Source organism: Oncorhynchus clarkii, chromosome 12 (genome assembly GCF_045791955.1).
Source record: "Oncorhynchus clarkii lewisi isolate Uvic-CL-2024 chromosome 12, UVic_Ocla_1.0, whole genome shotgun sequence".
NCBI lineage: Eukaryota > Metazoa > Chordata > Actinopteri > Salmoniformes > Salmonidae > Oncorhynchus > Oncorhynchus clarkii.
In genome coordinates, this window is record NC_092158.1 from 99,152,279 (window position 1) to 99,172,622 (window position 20,344).

General features: G+C 49.1%; 1 protein-coding gene across 1 annotated transcript in view; it reads right to left on the reverse strand.

Moving 5' to 3' along the window:
• Positions 1-5,491: 5,491 nt before the first annotated feature.
• LOC139421739 (transmembrane protein 114-like) overlaps positions 5,492-20,344 on the reverse strand; it is an 82,734-nt gene continuing 67,881 nt past the window's right edge. The window contains exons 3-4 of the mRNA XM_071172860.1: positions 13,963-14,100; positions 5,492-5,989 (exon numbers count right to left, since the gene is read on the reverse strand). Of these exons, the coding sequence (XP_071028961.1) occupies positions 5,757-5,989; positions 13,963-14,100 (371 nt within the window). The 3' untranslated portion in view covers positions 5,492-5,756. The remainder of the gene's footprint in view (positions 5,990-13,962; positions 14,101-20,344) is intronic.

A 20,344-nucleotide genomic window follows, 5' to 3' on the forward strand; every position in this document is an offset into this window, starting at 1 on the left:
CTCTGTCACACGCAATCCCCCTTAACCTCTCCTCCAGCAGTCTGATCCTCTCCTCTAGTGCTCTGTTCTTCTCCTGTTCTTGCTTTTTATATTGTTGAAGTTGTCTCCCCACAGTCCAGAGTGCAGATATGTCTCTCTCCACCTCCAGCTCTCCAGGTCTGGTTGAGGGGTGTTGTTGTGCTGGACTGTTGTCTGGGTCTGTGCTGACTGGACTGTAATCACCTGCTGTTCCAGCTCCACCTGCCTTACCTCCAGCTGAGTGAATTTATCCTTCATTTCAATGAGGGAGTAGTACTCTGTGCTGGGAGGTTGACTTTCCGCTTTGGGTTGCTCGTCCGTGGGGTTATATAATGAATAGGTCTGGTCTGACTCATTCTGGGGGGGGGGATCTTTCTCAAGGGAGAGCTTCTCCTGCTGAGCTAATTCTTTGATTAGGTGAACGTCTAGCTGAAAGTCTTTGGGGGTCGCCCTGTACCATTACTGTTCCAGACTTATAGAAATTTGCATTAGCTGAGTCCTCGTTGTCTAGTATCCTGAGTTTCCACCCCTCGTTAACACCCCCCCTCTTAACAGAGGGTTAGTGGGTTAATATAACACTGTGCCATGCCAGGGGATGGTCTGTGTGGAAGATGAGGTTGCTGATGTTCCCATTTTTATAATAGTCAGCAAAAAGTGTCTCTTGATTTTGTGATATTTTCTTGCCTTATCATTCTTTACATACACAGGGTACTGTGTATGTACCACTGAAAAGCGGGAGGCAGCTTCTAAGCCCTCTCCATTTGGTTGGAATAGACTCTCCTGCCATTGTTGGGCTTAAGGGCTTTGACACCTCTCACTTGACAAGTCATCTCTAATTGAAGTTGTATCGGGCTTGGCAGCCTTCATTTAGCATTCAGTCCTTATTAAAACATGTATTTTTCTTCTTTGCTTATGGAAATAAAATATGGCTTCAGACTAAACATTACTCACTCAGTTCCAGGTTGGATGGTGTTTTCAGGTTTCTGTTGTTTTCCCAGAGCATTTACTGTATATCATTGGAACGATAATCTTTGGTAGTTGTAAGCCTTCCAGGTGATTCTGTAATTCCGTGCAAAATCAGGTTGCATATTGATTTCAGTTTTGATTTGGAGTGAAGGTTATGTTGTAAAGGGTAGCATCCTGCATGTGTTCCTGACAAACAATCCAATTTTAATTAACTCTAAATCTATCTCTTTTTAAGAACATGCTGAAAATTGCAGGAGTTCGTCTGGTCTGCTCTCTCTCTCTCTCTCTCTCTCTCTCTCTCTCTCTCTCTCTCTCTCTCTCTCTCTCTCTCTCTCTCTCTCTCTCTCTCTCTCTCTCTCTCTCTCTCTCTCTCTCTCTCTCTCTCTCTCTCTCTCTCTCTCTCTCTCTCTCTCTCTCTCTCTCTCTCTCTCTCTCTCTCTCTCTCTCTCTCTCTCTCTCTCTCTCTCTCTCTCTCTCTCTCTCTCTCTCAGGTTTTTATTAACTCAACTTTATTTGAAGAATAGTGTTTTTTTTACACATCTGACATTTTCAAACACAACCGTCAAAGCTGAATAACAGCACGTGCATTAGTTACAATAGAATGAAGTCATTTCACCAACCCCTTCATTAGTTACAACAGAATGAAGTCATTTCACCAACCCGTTCATTAGTTACAACAGAATGAAGTCATTTCACCAACCCGTTCGTTAGTTACAATAGAATGAAGTCATTTCACCAACCCGTTCATTAGTTACAACAGAATGAAGTCATTTCACCAACCCGTTCATTAGTTACAACAGAATTAAGTCATTTCACCAACCCGTTCATTAGTTACAACAGAATGAAGTCATTTCACCAACCCGTTCATTAGTTACAACAGAATGAAGTCATTTCACCAACCCGTTCATTAGTTACAACAGAATGAAGTCATTTCACCAACCCCTTCATTAGTTACAACAGAATGAAGTCATTTCACCAACCCGTTCATTAGTTACAACAGAATGAAGTCATTTCACCAACCCGTTCGTTAGTTACAATAGAATGAAGTCATTTCACCAACCCGTTCATTAGTTACAACAGAATGAAGTCATTTCACCAACCCGTTCATTAGTTACAACAGAATGAAGTCATTTCACCAACCCGTTCATTAGTTACAACAGAATGAAGTCATTTCACCAACCCGTTCATTAGTTACAACAGAATGAAGTCATTTCACCAACCCGTTCATTAGTTACAACAGAATGAAGTCATTTCACCAACCCCTTCATTAGTTACAACAGAATGAAGTCATTTCACCAACCCGTTCATTAGTTACAACAGAATGAAGTCATTTCACCAACCCGTTCATTAGTTACAATAGAATGAAGTCATTTCACCAACCCGTTCATTAGTTACAACAGAATGAAGTCATTTCACCAACCCGTTCATTAGTTACAACAGAATGAAGTCATTTCACCAACCCGTTCATTAGTTACAACAGAATGAAGTCATTTCACCAACCCGTTCATTAGTTACAACAGAATTATAACATTCCTGTGTGACATACTGAGTCTAGTCCAGCTAGTCTGATTTCTAACAGTGACCCATAGTACAGTATTGTAGCAAACCACTGCTAACCACCACTCCAATAAGGGCTACCTCTTTTAGGGAGTGGGGTAACACACCTAGGTTTACAGACTCTAACATATATATACATATATTCAGTATCTAAGGACTGACAACATGTGGTGGAAAATACATCGTACTGGCTATACAACTGATTATATATATCTGTACATTGAAAGTTACAAATGTTGAAAATATTGCTGACATGCAAAACATTTTTGGGACGATATCAACAATGGACCAATGAAACACCAAAAGACTCAACAGCAAGGAAGAGGTCGGGGGAAAGGAGTGTATGAATCAGAACGTTCTTCATTGTCTGGATGTTCTGTCTGAATGTGTGTATTGTGTCAGTGTTCTGGCTGAATGTGTGTATTGTATCAGTGTTCTGTCTGAATGTGTGTATCAGTGTTCTGTCTGAATGTGTTTATCAGTGTTCTGTCTGAATGTGTGTATTGTGTCAGTGTTATGTCTGAATGTGTGTATTGTGTCAGTGTTCTGTCTGAATGTGTGTATTGTGTCAGTGTTCTGTCTGAATGTGTGTATTGTGTCAGTGTTCTGTCTGAATGTGTGTATTGTGTCAGTGTTCTGGCTGAATGTGTGTATTGTGTCAGTGTTCTGTCTGAATGTGTGTATTGTATCAGTGTTCAGTCTGAATGTGTGTATTGTGTCAGTGTTCTGGCTGAATGTGTGTATTGTGTCAGTGTTCTGGCTGAATGTGTGTATTGTGTCAGTGTTCTGGCTGAATGTGTGTATTGTGTCAGTGTTCTGTCTGAATGTGTGTATTGTATCAGTGTTCTGTCTGAATGTGTGTATTGTGTCAGTGTTCTGTCTGAATGTGTGTATTGTGTCAGTGTTCTGTCTGAATGTGTGTATTGTGTCAGTGTTCTGGCTGAATGTGTGTATTGTGTCAGTGTTCAGTCTGAATGTGTGTATTGTGTCAGTGTTCTGTCTGAATGTGTGTATTGTGTCAGTGTTCTGGCTGAATGTGTGTATTGTGTCAGTGTTCTGTCTGAATGTGTGTATTGTGTCAGTGTTCTGTCTGAATGTGTGTATTGTGTCAGTGTTCTGTCTGAATGTGTGTATTGTGTCAGTGTTCTGTCTGAATGTGTGTATTGTATCAGTGTTATGTCTGAATGTGTGTATTGTGTCAGTGTTCTGTCTGAATGTGTGTATTGTATCAGTGTTCAGTCTGAATGTGTGTATTGTATCAGTGTTATGTCTGAATGTGTGTATTGTATCAGTGTTCTGTCTGAATGTGTGTATTGTGTCAGTGTTCTGTCTGAATTTAAAGTACCTTTCTAAAAAAACAAGAAAACTTTACAGCAAAAACAGACCCAGGAAAATATAAAATAAAAAAAGACAATCAAAATAATATAATATTTGAAGCTAATTACCTTAAAATGAATATTTCATGCAAAACCTTGTTGTTTTTTTGCATTTTGCATCATATGATGCTGTGTTTAGCTGGGCTACGCTGAGGAGAAAGCCAGACTGAGGAGAGAGCCAGACTGAGTAGAAAGCCAGACTGAGGAGAAAGCCAGACTGAGGAGAAAGCCAGACTGAGGAGGCGAGGTGTAGTTTCTTGTAGTTGAGGTGTAGTTTCTTGTAGGGGAGGTATAGTTTCTTGTAGGTGAGGTGTAGTTTATTGTAGGGGAGGTGTAATTTCTTGTAGGGGAGGTGTAGTTTCTTGTAGGTGAGGTGTAGTTTCTTGTAGGTGAGGTGTAGTTTCTTGTAGGGGAGGTATAGTTTCTTGTAGGGGAGGTGTAGTTTCTTGTAGGGGAGGTATAGTTTCTTGTAGGTGAGGTGTAGTTTCTTGTAGGGGAGGTGTAGTTTCTTGTAGGGGAGGTGTAGTTTCTTGTAGGGGAGGTGTAGTTTCTTGTAGGTGAGGTGTAGTTTCTTGTAGGGGAGGTATAGTTTCTTGTAGGGGAGGTGTAGTTTCTTGTAGGGGAGGTGTAGTTTCTTGTAGGGGAGGTGTAGTTTCTTGTAGGGGAGGTGTAGTTTCTTGTAGGGGAGGTGTAGTTTCTTGTAGGTGAGGTGTAGTTTGACTGGGAGCCAGTTAAGGTGGTGCAGGGAAGGGTGTTTCCTTCCTGACCACATCAAGACATCTACACTTAAAGGGGAAATCTGCTGTTCAAACATCAATGTGTTCACACCACCACTAAAAGTGTCTAGAAGATGGATGTAGCAATCACAGATTGTCCCCCTTTAACTGTGTGACATTTTCCCGGGTACATGAACACTCCTCCCCTCCAGGTACACCTTGTGGCTTAACCAATCAAATGGATATGTCAAGACAAGAGAGAGGACCGAGTTGAATTGCATCAAGGATGCAGGTCGACGTTTATTGTCATGAGTCTTGTCCTGGAGGCAGAACGGAGTGATTTTTCCCATAGATAGGCCAGCTGCAAAGTCAAAATTGTAAAAATTCAAGAAAACATGTTTTTCTCCCTCCATCCTCCTGCTTCTCTCGCTCCCTCTCTTTCCTCCTCCCTCTCTCTCCTCCTCCCTCTCTCTCCTCCTCCCTTTCTTTCCTCTTCCCTCTCTTTCCTCCTCCCTCTCTCTCCTCCTCCCTCTCTCTCCTCCTCCCTCTCTCTCCTCTTCCCTCCTCCCTCTCTTTCCTCTTCCCTCTCTCTCCTCCTCCCTCTCTCTCCTCCTCCCTCTCTCTCCTCCTCCCTCTCTCTCCTCCTCCCTTTCTTTCCTCTTCCCCCTCTCTCTCCTCCTCCCTCTCTTTCCTCCTCCCTCTCTTTACTCCTCCCTCTCTCTCCTCCTCCTGCTTCTCTCGCTCCCTCTCTCTCCCCCTCCCTCCATGTCTCATAATTTCAGTTCCTGTCTCTGTGTAGTGATGGTTCTGCAGGCCAGCAGGAAGCCTCCTCCCTCTCTCTCCTCCTCCTGCTTCTCTCGCTCCTTCTCTCTCCCCCTCCCTCCATGTCTCATAATTTCAGTTCCTGTCTCTGTGTAGTGATGGTTCTGCAGGCCAGCAGGAAGCTTCCTCCCTCTCTCTCCTCCTCCCTCTCTCTCCTCCTCCTGCTTCTCTCGCTCCTTCTCTCTCCCCCTCCCTCCATGTCGCATAAGTTCAGTTCCTGTCTCTGTGTAGTGATGGTTCTGCAGGCCAGCAGGAAGCCTCCTCCCTCTCTCTCCTCCTCTCTCTCCCCTCCCTCCATGTCTCATAATTTCAGTTCCTGTCTCTGTGTAGTGATGGTTCTGCAGGCCAGCAGGAAGCCAGCGGAGGTGAATAGCTGTGTTCCACTAGAGATCCAGGACAGGACCAGAGACCAGCCAAACAGGATCTGGACCCCCTCCATATTGACCCCCATCTGCTCAGCCAGACACAGAGCCTCCTGGAAGACTGCAGCAGAGTAGGCCATGTACACACTCACCCCTGTTAGTGAGGACAGAGCTGGAGGGAGGGAGGGAGGGAGGGAGGGAGGGAGGGAGGGAAATGGGGAAAAGGAGTGTGTTTACTGATAAAATACCAAATGACAGGGACATACTGACCACTAGGGAGACACAGGGACATACTGACCACTAGGGAGACACAGGGACATACTGACCACTAGGGAGACACAGGGACATACTGACCACTAGGGAGACACAGGGACATACTGACCACTAGGGAGACACAGGGACATACTGACCACTAGGGAGACACAGGGACATCCTGACCACTAGGGAGACACAGGGACATCCTGACCACTAGGGAGACACAGGGACATCCTGACCACTAGGGAGACACAGGGACATCCTGACCACTAGGGAGACACAGGGACATACTGACCACTAGGGAGCCACAGGGACATACTGACCACTAGGGAGACACAGGGACATACTGACTACTAGGGAGACACAGGGACATCCTGACCACTAGGGAGACACAGGGACATCCTGACCACTAGGGAGACACAGGGACATACTGACCACTAGGGAGACACAGGGACATACTGACCACTAGGGAGCCACAGGGACATACTGACCACTAGGGAGACACAGGGACATACTGACTACTAGGGAGACACAGGGACATCCTGACCACTAGGGAGACACAGGGACATCCTGACCACAAGGGAGACACAGGGACATCCTGACCACTAGGGAGACACAGGGACATCCTGACCACTAGGGAGACACAGGGACATACTGACCACTAGGGAGCCACAGGGACATACTGACCACTAGGGAGACACAGGGACATACTGACCACTAGGGAGACACAGGGACATCCTGACCACTAGGGAGACACAGGGACATCCTGACCACTAGGGAGACACAGGGACATACTGACCACTAGGGAGCCACAGGGACATACTGACCACTAGGGAGACACAGGGACATACTGACCACTAGGGAGACACAGGGACATACTGACCACTAGGGAGACACAGGGACATACTGACCACTAGGGAGACACAGGGACATACTGACCACTAGGGAGACACAGGGACATACTGACCACTAGGGAGACACAGGGACATACTGACCACTAGGGAGACACAGGGACATACTGACCACTAGGGAGACACAAGGACATACTGACCACTAGGGAGACACAGGGACATCCTGACCACTAGGGAGACACAGGGACATCCTGACCACTAGGGAGACACAGGGACATCCTGACCACTAGGGAGACACAGGGACATACTGACCACTAGGGAGCCACAGGGACATACTGACCACTAGGGAGACACAGGGACATACTGACTACTAGGGAGACACAGGGACATCCTGACCACTAGGGAGACACAGGGACATCCTGACCACTAGGGAGACACAGGGACATCCTGACCACTAGGGAGACACAGGGACATACTGACCACTAGGGAGCCACAGGGACATACTGACCACTAGGGAGACACAGGGACATACTGACTACTAGGGAGACACAGGGACATCCTGACCACTAGGGAGACACAGGGACATCCTGACCACAAGGGAGACACAGGGACATCCTGACCACTAGGGAGACACAGGGACATCCTGACCACTAGGGAGACACAGGGACATACTGACCACTAGGGAGCCACAGGGACATACTGACCACTAGGGAGACACAGGGACATACTGACCACTAGGGAGACACAGGGACATCCTGACCACTAGGGAGACACAGGGACATCCTGACCACTAGGGAGACACAGGGACATACTGACCACTAGGGAGCCACAGGGACATACTGACCACTAGGGAGCCACAGGGACATACTGACCACTAGGGAGACACAGGGACATACTGACCACTAGGGAGACACAGGGACATACTGACCACTAGGGAGACACAGGGACATACTGACCACTAGGGAGACACAGGGACATACTGACCACTAGGGAGACACAGGGACATACTGACCACTAGGGAGACACAGGGACATACTGACCACTAGGGAGACACAGGGACATACTGACCACTAGGGAGACACAGGGACATCCTGACCACTAGGGAGACACAGGGACATACTGACCACTAGGGAGACACAGGGACATCCTGACCACTAGGGAGACACAGGGACATACTGACCACTAGGGAGACACAGGGACATCCTGACCACTAGGGAGACACAGGGACATACTGACCACTAGGGAGACACAGGGACATACTGACCACTAGGGAGACACAGGGACATACTGACCACTAGGGAGACACAGGGACATACTGACCACTAGGGAGACACAGGGACATACTGACCACTAGGGAGACACAGGGACATACTGACCACTAGGGAGACACAGGGACATACTGACCACTAGGGAGACACAGGGGCATACTGGGAGACACAGGGACTAGGGAGACACAGGGACATACTGACCACTAGGGAGACACAGGGACATACTGACCACTAGGGAGACACAGGGACATACTGAACACTAGGGAGACACAGGGACATACTGACCACTAGGGAGACACAGGGACATACTGACCACTAGGGAGACACAGGGACATACTGACCACTAGGGAGGCACAGGGACATACTGACCACTAGGGAGACACAGGGACATACTGACCACTAGGGAGACACAGGGACATACTGACCACTAGGGAGACACAGGGACATACTGACCACTAGGGAGACACAGGGACATACTGACCACTAGGGAGACACAGGGACATACTGACCACTAGGGAGACACAGGGACATACTGACCACTAGGGAGACACAGGGACATACTGACCACTAGGGAGACACAGGGGCATACTGACCACTAGGGAGACAAAGGGACATACTGACCACTAGGGAGACACAGGGACATACTGACCACTAGGGAGACACAGGGACATACTGACCACTAGGGAGACACAGGGACATACTGAACACTAGGGAGACACAGGAACATACTGACCACTAGGGAGACACAGGGACATACTGACCACTAGGTAGACACAGGGACATACTGACCACTAGGGAGGCACAGGGACATACTGACCACTAGGGAGACACAGGGACATACTGACCACTAGGGAGACACAGGGACATACTGACCACTAGGGAGACACAGGGACATACTGACCACTAGGGAGCCACAGGGACAAACTGACCACTAGGGAGACACAGGGACATACTGACCACTAGGGAGCCACAGGGACATACTGACCACTAGGGAGACACAGGGACATACTGACCACTAGGGAGACACAGGGACATACTGAACACTAGGGAGACACAGGAACATACTGACCACTAGGGAGACACAGGGACATACTGACCACTAGGTAGACACAGGGACATACTGACCACTAGGGAGGCACAGGGACATACTGACCACTAGGGAGACACAGGGACATACTGACCACTAGGGAGACACAGGGACATACTGACCACTAGGGAGACACAGGGACATACTGACCACTAGGGAGCCACAGGGACAAACTGACCACTAGGGAGACACAGGGACATACTGACCACTAGGGAGCCACAGGGACATACTGACCACTAGGGAGACACAGGGACATACTGACCACTAGGGAGACAGGGACATACTGACCACTAGGGAGACACAGGGGCATACTGACCACTAGGGAGACACAGGGACATACTGACCACTAGGGAGACACAGGGACATACTGACCACTAGGGAGACAGAGGGACATACTGACCACTAGGGAGACACAGGGACATACTGAACACTAGGGAGACACAGGAACATACTGACCACTAGGGAGACACAGGGACATACTGACCACTAGGGAGACACAGGGACATACTGACCACTAGGGAGGCACAGGGACATACTGACCACTAGGGAGACACAGGGACATACTGACCACTAGGGAGACACAGGGACATACTGACCACTAGGGAGACACAGGGACATACTGACCACTAGGGAGCCACAGGGACAAACTGACCACTAGGGAGACACAGGGACATACTGACCACTAGGGAGCCACAGGGACATACTGACCACTAGGAAGACACAGGGACATACTGACCACTAGGGAGACAGGGACATACTGACCACTAGGGAGACACAGGGGCATACTGACCACTAGGGAGACACAGGGACATACTGACCACTAGGGAGACACAGGGACATACTGACCACTAGGGAGACACAGGGACATACTGACCACTAGGGAGACACAGGGACATACTGACCACTAGGGAGACACAGGGACATACTGACCACTAGGGAGACACAGGGACATACTGACCACTAGGGAGACACAGGGACATACTGACCACTAGGGAGACACAGGGACATACTGACCACTAGGGAGACACAGGGACATCCTGACCACTAGGGAGACACAGGGACATACTGACCACTAGGGAGACACAGGGACATCCTGACCACTAGGGAGACACAGGGACATACTGACCACTAGGGAGACACAGGGACATCCTGACCACTAGGGAGACACAGGGACATACTGACCACTAGGGAGACACAGGGACATACTGACCACTAGGGAGACACAGGGACATACTGACCACTAGGGAGACACAGGGACATACTGACCACTAGGGAGACACAGGGACATACTGACCACTAGGGAGACACAGGGACATACTGACCACTAGGGAGACACAGGGGCATACTGACCACTAGGGAGACAAAGGGACATACTGACCACTAGGGAGACACAGGGACATACTGACCACTAGGGAGACACAGGGACATACTGACCACTAGGGAGACACAGGGACATACTGAACACTAGGGAGACACAGGGACATACTGACCACTAGGGAGACACAGGGACATACTGACCACTAGGGAGACACAGGGACATACTGACCACTAGGGAGGCACAGGGACATACTGACCACTAGGGAGACACAGGGACATACTGACCACTAGGGAGACACAGGGACATACTGACCACTAGGGAGACACAGGGACATACTGACCACTAGGGAGACACAGGGACATACTGACCACTAGGGAGACACAGGGACATACTGACCACTAGGGAGACACAGGGACATACTGACCACTAGGGAGACACAGGGACATACTGACCACTAGGGAGACACAGGGGCATACTGACCACTAGGGAGACAAAGGGACATACTGACCACTAGGGAGACACAGGGACATACTGACCACTAGGGAGACACAGGGACATACTGACCACTAGGGAGACACAGGGACATACTGAACACTAGGGAGACACAGGAACATACTGACCACTAGGGAGACACAGGGACATACTGACCACTAGGTAGACACAGGGACATACTGACCACTAGGGAGGCACAGGGACATACTGACCACTAGGGAGACACAGGGACATACTGACCACTAGGGAGACACAGGGACATACTGACCACTAGGGAGACACAGGGACATACTGACCACTAGGGAGCCACAGGGACAAACTGACCACTAGGGAGACACAGGGACATACTGACCACTAGGGAGCCACAGGGACATACTGACCACTAGGGAGACACAGGGACATACTGACCACTAGGGAGACACAGGGACATACTGAACACTAGGGAGACACAGGAACATACTGACCACTAGGGAGACACAGGGACATACTGACCACTAGGTAGACACAGGGACATACTGACCACTAGGGAGGCACAGGGACATACTGACCACTAGGGAGACACAGGGACATACTGACCACTAGGGAGACACAGGGACATACTGACCACTAGGGAGACACAGGGACATACTGACCACTAGGGAGCCACAGGGACAAACTGACCACTAGGGAGACACAGGGACATACTGACCACTAGGGAGACACAGGGACATACTGACCACTAGGGAGACACAGGGACATACTGACCACTAGGGAGACAGGGACATACTGACCACTAGGGAGACACAGGGGCATACTGACCACTAGGGAGACACAGGGACATACTGACCACTAGGGAGACACAGGGACATACTGACCACTAGGGAGACAGAGGGACATACTGACCACTAGGGAGACACAGGGACATACTGAACACTAGGGAGACACAGGAACATACTGACCACTAGGGAGACACAGGGACATACTGACCACTAGGGAGACACAGGGACATACTGACCACTAGGGAGGCACAGGGACATACTGACCACTAGGGAGACACAGGGACATACTGACCACTAGGGAGACACAGGGACATACTGACCACTAGGGAGACACAGGGACATACTGACCACTAGGGAGCCACAGGGACAAACTGACCACTAGGGAGACACAGGGACATACTGACCACTAGGGAGCCACAGGGACATACTGACCACTAGGAAGACACAGGGACATACTGACCACTAGGGAGACAGGGACATACTGACCACTAGGGAGACACAGGGGCATACTGACCACTAGGGAGACACAGGGACATACTGACCACTAGGGAGACACAGGGACATACTGACCACTAGGGAGACACAGGGACATACTGACCACTAGGGAGACACAGGGACAAACTGACCACTAGGGAGACACAGGGACATACTGACCACTAGGGATACACACACTGAGTGTAGAGGTGGCAGGTAGCCTAGTGGTTAGAGTGTAGATTTGGCAGGTAGCCTAGTGGTTAGAGTGTAGAGGCGGCAGGGTAGCCTAGTGGTTAGAGTGTAGAGGCGTCAGGTAGCCTAGTGGTTAGAGTGTAGAGGTGGCAGGTAGCCTAGTGGTTATAGTGTGGAGGTGGCAGGTAGCCTAGTGGTTAGAGTGTAGAGTTGGCAGGTAGCCTAGTGGTTAGAGTGTGGAGGTGGTAGGTAGCCTAGTGGTTATAGTGTAGAGGTGGTATGTAGCCTAGTGGTTAGAGTGTGGAGGTGGTAGGTAGCCTATTGGTTAGAGTGTAGAGGTGGTATGTAGCCTAGTGGTTAGAGTGTGGAGGTGGTATGTAGCCTAGTGGTTATAGTGTAGAGGTGGTATGTAGCCTAGTGGTTAGAGTGTGGAGGTGGTATGTAGCCTAGTGGTTATAGTGTAGAGGTGGTATGTAGCCTAGTGGTTAGAGTGTGGAGGTGGTATGTAGCCTAGTGGTTATAGTGTAGAGGTGGTATGTAGCCTAGTGGTTAGAGTGTGGAGGTGGTAGGTAGCCTAGTGGTTATAGTGTAGAGGTGGTATGTAGCCTAGTGGTTATAGTGTAGAGGTGGTATGTAGCCTAGTGGTTAGAGTGTGGAGGTGGTATGTAGCCTAGTGGTTAGAGTGTGGAGGTGGTATGTAGCCTAGTGGTTAGAGTGTAGGGCGTCAGGTAGCCTAGTGGTTAGAGTGTTGGGCCACTAACTGAAAGGTTGTTAGATCAAATCCCCGAGCGACGAGGTAACAACCTGCCGTTAAATAAAGGTACAATAAATACCTGTAGTCTAAGTCATGTGAGATCCATAGATTAGGACCAAATCAATGCATTTTAATTGACTGTTGTCCTCATATGAACTGTAACTCCGTTGGTGAAATGATTACATGTATATTTCTGGGTACTTTGAATATAAATGAATATAAACTGTCGTGGTGGGGCTTGTATAGGGTGTACGGTATAGGGTGTAGGGTATAGGGTGTAGGGTATAGGGTATAGGGTATAGGGTGTAGGGTATAGGGTATAGGGTATAGGGTGTAGGGTATAGGGTGTAGGGTATAGGGTGTAGGGTATAGGGTGTAGGGTATAGGGCGTAGGGTATAGGGTGTAGGGTATAAGGTGTAGGGTATAGGGTGTAGGGTATAGGGTGTAGGGTATAGGGTGTAGGGTATAGGGTGTAGGGTATAGGGTGTAGGGTATAGGGTGTAGGGTATAAGGTGTAGGGTATAGGGTGTAGGGTATAGGGTGTAGGGTATAGGGTGTAGGGTATAGGGTGTAGGGTATAGGGTGTACGGTATAGGGTGTAGGGTATAAGGTATAGGGTATAAGGCATAGGGTATAGGGTATAAGATATATTGTATAGGGTATGGGGTGTAGGGTATAAGGTATAGGGTGCTTACCTCCCAGTAGTAACAGTACACCAGTCATCAGCAGTAGTAGGTAAGCTCTGGCCAGCAGGCCGATGAACCCCATCAGTCCCCCGACAACCATGATGATCATGCTGAGAGGAAGCAACACCATGAATGTCCCGTGCATATCTGAGAGAGGGGGAGGGGAGGGAGAGAGCGAATACATAAATATGCTATAATGCACTCTCTTGGGGGAGAGAGAGAGAGAGAGAGAGACTTTTGACTTTTGGTCTTTCTTTATTGAAACATTCTCAATTCATTTAAAACTCACCCCCCCCACTCCTAAAATAAAAAAAATAAATAAAAAAATAAATAAAAAATATATCCTGTACTGCATTCATGTACCATACTCATCTTTCCATCTACCACATGATACAAAAACCCATACACAAAAAACCCTCTCCTACAACCGTATATCCAAAACATCTTCCCCAGCAATACAGACAGCCCCCCCAACACACCATATCTCCTCAAACATCTCCACACATTTGATCATTTTATAGAACTCAAACTCAACCCTAAGGCGCGCAGAGACCATCCCATTAAACAGTAGTAAAGGGTCTGTTATCCCCCCACCTTTAACCCTGTTCCTCCTTGTTAGCCAAATAGCTAACTTTGCCTGAGCAAACAGAAAATTCAACAAAACACATTTTTCTTTCTCCTTACTCGAATACCTGTATCCCATTATAAACATCCCAACAGCAAAAAACACCCCCAACCTGTCACACAGACATTCCAACAGAGACATTAATGGCATTAACCTGGTGCACACAGAAAACACATGAATTACAGTTTCTTTCATTTGACAGAAAGGACACCCCTGCCCAATTCCCGGATCAACCCGTGCCAACCAGCTGTTAGTGGCCAGGGCTCCATGAAGAACCCTCCACTGGAGGTCCCCTGACCTCTTTGGTACTGGGGGTTTGTAGAGCGCCCTCCATCTAAAACCCACCATACTCTCCGCCCCACATACCCCCTGCCACTGATGTGCCTTCACTCCTGTTAGGCTTCTAATGCTCCTAACCTTAACGCAGAGGTTGTAGAGGGCTTTACCTCCCACCCCCTCAAACTCCCCCAGGCTCGGAGTGTTAAAATCTAACAAGTCCTCCAGACCCCCTTGCCAGTCTCCAGTCTCTGCCATCACCTGCAGTGGCGGGAACATTGGTGGCCCCTCTCCCTTTGGCCTCTCAAACACCCCCCTTACCGGCTCAGACAGTGCCTCCTGAATCTCTCCAGCAGCCTAAGAGACGTTATTCCTGTTTGTTGCGCCAAGACCTCCGGGGTTTTCCACCCCTCCTCTCCCAGCAGTCTCAGGTCACCCAGCCTTTGTAAACCCCCTGCCATCAATTGCCTCTGCAGGGTGGCCGACTGAACCGATCTCAAAGGGATGGCTGGGTTGTGGAAGATAGGCTCCTCCCACACCCACTGCCCAGGCTCCACACCCCCTTCTCGTGTGGGCCTTAGCAGCTGCCAGGCCCTCAGCACCGCAGAGTAAAACTCTGAGAGACCTGCTGTACTCAGCCTCTCCAGCTTCATGAGGAACAGCTGCCGGTCCAACCCTAATCCGCCAGCTCTCCTCAGCAGCGCGCATGCTGGTTCCCTCCAGCCAACATCAGTGTGGTACAGCAGTCTCTGCACCGCCTTTAGTCGGAACGCAGCCATCCTGCTCTCCAGCTCCACCAGGCCCTGTCCTCCTTCGTGGACGGTCATGTACAAAACTGCTGCCTTCAGCCAGTGATGTCCCGACCAAAAGAAGTCCACCAGCTTGCGTTGCAGGTCTGCAAGCAGACCGGCGGGGGGGTTGAGGACAGCCAGTTTATGCCACAAGGAAGATGCCACCAGGTTGTTGATTATCAGCACCCTCCCTCTATATGACACTTGGGACAGGAGCCACCTCCACCTGGCCAGTCTTGACACCACTGCCTGTGACAGCCCCTCCCAGTTCTTGCTGACCCACCTCTCCGAGCCCAGGTACACCCCCAACACTTTAAGCCCTTCACAACCCCACTGCAAACCCCCTGGAAGCAGAGGAGGAGCCCTATCCCCCCATGCCCCACATAACAGAGCTTTGCTCTTTCCCCAGTTTACCTTAGCTGATGAAGCTCCCTCGTACACCTTCAGACTAGTCTCTAGTTCCTGCATATCTTGCCCATCCCTGACCATCACAGAAACATCATCTGCATATGCTGAGACTGCTATTCCTGTCACCACATCCATGCCTGTCCAGCACACTCCCCGCAGTCTCCTGCGTAGCAGTCCTAAAAAAGGCTCAATGGCTAGTGTGTACAGCTGCCCAGATAGAGGGCATCCTTGTCTAATACCCCGTCTCACCCAGACTGGCCTACTGAGCCCCCCTCCCACCTTAACCATACATGACGCCCCAGCATACAACAGCTTCACACAGGTCACAAACCTCTTCCCAAACCCAAACACAGACATCACATTAAACAGATACTCATGATCCACTCTATCAAAAGCCTTCTCTTGATCTAAAGAGACCAGTCCAAAGTTCACATTAGAACCTCTCGACAAGTCCAACATGTCCCTAATCAAGAACAAGTTGTCCGTGATTGAGCGTCCCGGTACACAATATGTCTGGTCCTTGTGTATTATAGAGTCCAGATGGGACTTCAGTCTGTTAGAGAGGACCTTGGCAAAAATCTTGTAGTCCGCACAGAGTAATGCCACAGGCCTCCAGTTCTTAAGTTCACACAAGTCCCCTTTTTTGGGCAGGAGAGTCAGAGCCGCCCGACGGCAGCTCATCGGCAACTCTCCTACCCCGACGCATTCACGCAACACGCAAAATAAATCCTGTCCAATTGTTCCCCAGAATTTTTTGTAAAATTCCACTGGAAGTCCATCGACCCCAGGTGCACGACCGGGGGACATCTGGGTTACTGCCTCTGCCAGTTCATGTGACAACAGAGGAATGTCCATTTCATCCCTCTGTGCCCGAGAGAGCTTAGGGAGTCCTGCGAACAAGACCTGAGCACACATAGGATCACACATTTCTGCCCTATACAATTCAGTATAAAACTCCACAGTCCGCTCCCGCATCTCCCCCACCACAGAGGTCACCCGCCCATCAGACAGCCGTAGACAATGCATACCCTTGGCTTCACTGCTCTGTCTTTCCAAACCAAAGAAGAAGGAGCTGGGAGCATCCATCTCCTTGAGCATGGAGAACCTAGCTCTTACAAGTGCTCCCTTTGCTTTAACCTGGAAAAAACTGCCCAGGTCCCTACGTAATTCGGCTAAGTTAGCCTGGAGGCCTACATTGCCTTGCCCCACCATCTCTACCTCCATCTCACTAATACACCGCTCTAGTTCCCCCAATACTCTCCTAGCCTCTGAGGATGAGAGAGCAGTATACTGTTGACAGAAAAGCCTAATTTGCACTTTCCCCACATCCCACCATTGACTCAGAGACTCATACTCCTCTCTTCGCTGCCCCCATCTTTCCCAAAAAGTCTGGAAACCTGAGCAAAAAGTGGCATCTTGTAAGAGCTTTACATTGAACTTCCAATAAGATGCCTGCCGGGGCCCTGGTGAAATAGACAGCCGAGCCATGGTTATGTGGTGATCCGAAAACCCCACTGGGAGAATGGTAGCACCCAGTAGCCTATTGCTCTGATTCCTGGACATGTAAAAACGATCAAGTCGAGCTGCACTCACCCTAGCCCCAAAAACCTTCACCCACGTATACTGTCTTGTGTTTGGATGTTTAGTTCTCCAAACATCCACTAGGTCAAACTGATTAAAGATATCCCTTAACACTCCCACTGACACTGAATGAGGCTCTTCCCCATTTCTGTCTTTTGTAAAATCCATTGTACAGTTCCAGTCACCTCCGATCACCAGCGTCTCCTCAGGCGCTACTTGTGAGAGTTCCTGTCTAAGACTCCCAAATAGAACCCCTCTTTCTCTCCCTGTGTTAGGCGCATACACATTTATAAAGACAAAACACATGTTGTTAATTTCTGCTTTAACAACAAGCAACCTACCCCTACACACCTCCTTTGAGGAGCAAATTTTTACAGCCAGACCCGGTGCAAAAAGGACTGCCACCCCTGCACTAAGATTTGTCCCATGGCTCAACACACTTGCCCCTTTCCACCAGAGCCCCCAATCAACTTCATTCACCACATCACTATGCGTCTCCTGCAGAAACAACACCTGTACTTTTTTTTGTTTTACATATTCACCCAACACACTCCTCTTTCCCGCATCTCTGGCGCCATTTATATTGAGCGAGCCTACCCGAAGAGTCTCCATAAGAAGTGGGAGAAAAGCCAGCAGAGAAATAGACCAATAGCAAAGCTCAAAAAGCCCCAGTGTCAGTAAGAAATTAAACATTTAAACAGTGTCTGAAGGTAAACCTTTACGCACTGTTGTGACCCACTTCCTCAACCTAAACCGTTTCCTGGGTGAGAGGACACCATGCCCCTCATTTCTCATAGCATGTTGTACTGATCTTACAAACTTTCTAGGATCAGGAAAAAAAGCCTCAAGATTAACTTTTTTCCCCTTAGTCTCATTCAGGAACCTTGTCAGTTCTCTCAACGTGTACTTAGACCCCTCGGGTTGACTGGCTGTCAGCTCCGGGCCAATTGAAGAGGAGTCTGAAAAAAATAACTCCTCATCCTCTTCCTCAGACTCACTTTCCTCCTCTTCTCTATCTCCCACCCTGACCACCTGCCCTTTCTCTCTGGTTAGGGCCTCACCCACAGCAACAGGCAACATTTCCATGGTGCCTTTGTCCACACCCTTTTTCTTTTTCCTCTTGACACCCTCCTCCTCCCCCCCTAATCTCTTACACTTCCCCACTATACTCTCCTCATCCACTAGAATAACCTGACTAGACGCAGTATCATCTGCACCACCCTCCATAGCATGACTAGGGCCAGCCTCAGCTACACCACCCTCCATAGCATGACTAGGCCCAGCATCATCTGCACCACCCTCCATAGCATGACTAGGGCCAGCCTCAGCTACACCACCCTCCATAGCATGACTCGGCCCAGCATCATCTGCACCACCCTCCATAGCATGTCTAGGCCCAGCCTCAGCTACCCCACCATCTCTAGCCTGACTAGACCCAGCCTCTGCTTCTCCACCATCTCTAGCCTGACTAGACCCAGCCTCCACTACCCTACCATCTCTAGCCTGACTAGACCCAGCCTCTGCTTCTCCACCATCTCTAGCCTGACTAGACCCAGCCTCCACAACCCTACCATCTCTAGCCTGACTAGGCCCAGCCTCATCTACACCACCATCTCTAGACTGACTAGGCCCAGCCTCTGCTATCTGCATCTCCTTACCCCCTGCATTTTGACCTCGATTTCCCCCACCTGCCGTTGTACCTTCACCTTGTCTATGGCCTTTATGTGGGCACGCAAAACTCTTGTGCCCCAAATCCCCACATTCAAAACACCGTAGACTATCTGTGCTGGCAAAACCGGCATAGAGCCCCTCCCCATGCCTCACTTTAAAATGCACATTTAGCTGTTGCTCATTATTGTTCAGAAACATAAACACTTGCCTCCTGAACGAAACAACGTGCTTAACGGCATCTGCCTGAAAACCTGCTGACAGTACACGGAAACCGCTAGCAAACTTACCAAAACGACTCAGCTCTTTCCTAATTTGATCATCCGTAATAAACGGAGGCAAATTTGCCACTACAACTCTTGTTGAAGGGGTAGAGAGAGGTGAAATTGACACCAACACATCCCTTACAAATATTCCGCTAGCAATTAGCCTACCGACCAAATTAGCCCTTTTCATGAACACAACCACAGCTTTGTTCATTCTAGAAGCAGAATGTATAAACTCAGCTCCTACCTGTTCACCGACCGCGAGCAGAACCTCCTCCACCTTAACTCCGTTCTCAGGAACACACCTGAATCCATGCTGTATCGACAGCGTCTCCTCCGCGCTAGGCTGAGAAGCCATTGCGCACACTACACCTTCCAACCCCCAGGAAAGTTACTCTGTCCTCTTCCACCCTAACTTTGAAAAAGAAAACCTTGGATACCGCTAAAAACAAATATTTCATTAACCCTCCACCATAGAAAATAACATGTAAATAAAAGAATCAAGAAAGTTAGTTAGGATAGAGCTTTCCACACCAAACACTCAAACTCCAAAAAACTCCCAGCATGCACCGAGAGAGAGAGAGAGAGAGAGAGAGACAGAGACAGAGACAGAGAGAGAGAGAGAGAGAAAGAGAGAGACAGAGAGAGAGACAGAGAGAGAGAGAGAGAGAGAGAGAGAGACAGAGAGAGAGAGAGAGAGTGAGAGAAAGAGAGAGAGAAAGAGAGAGAGAAAGAGAGAGAGAGAGAGAGAGAGGGAGAGAGAGAGAGAGAGAGAG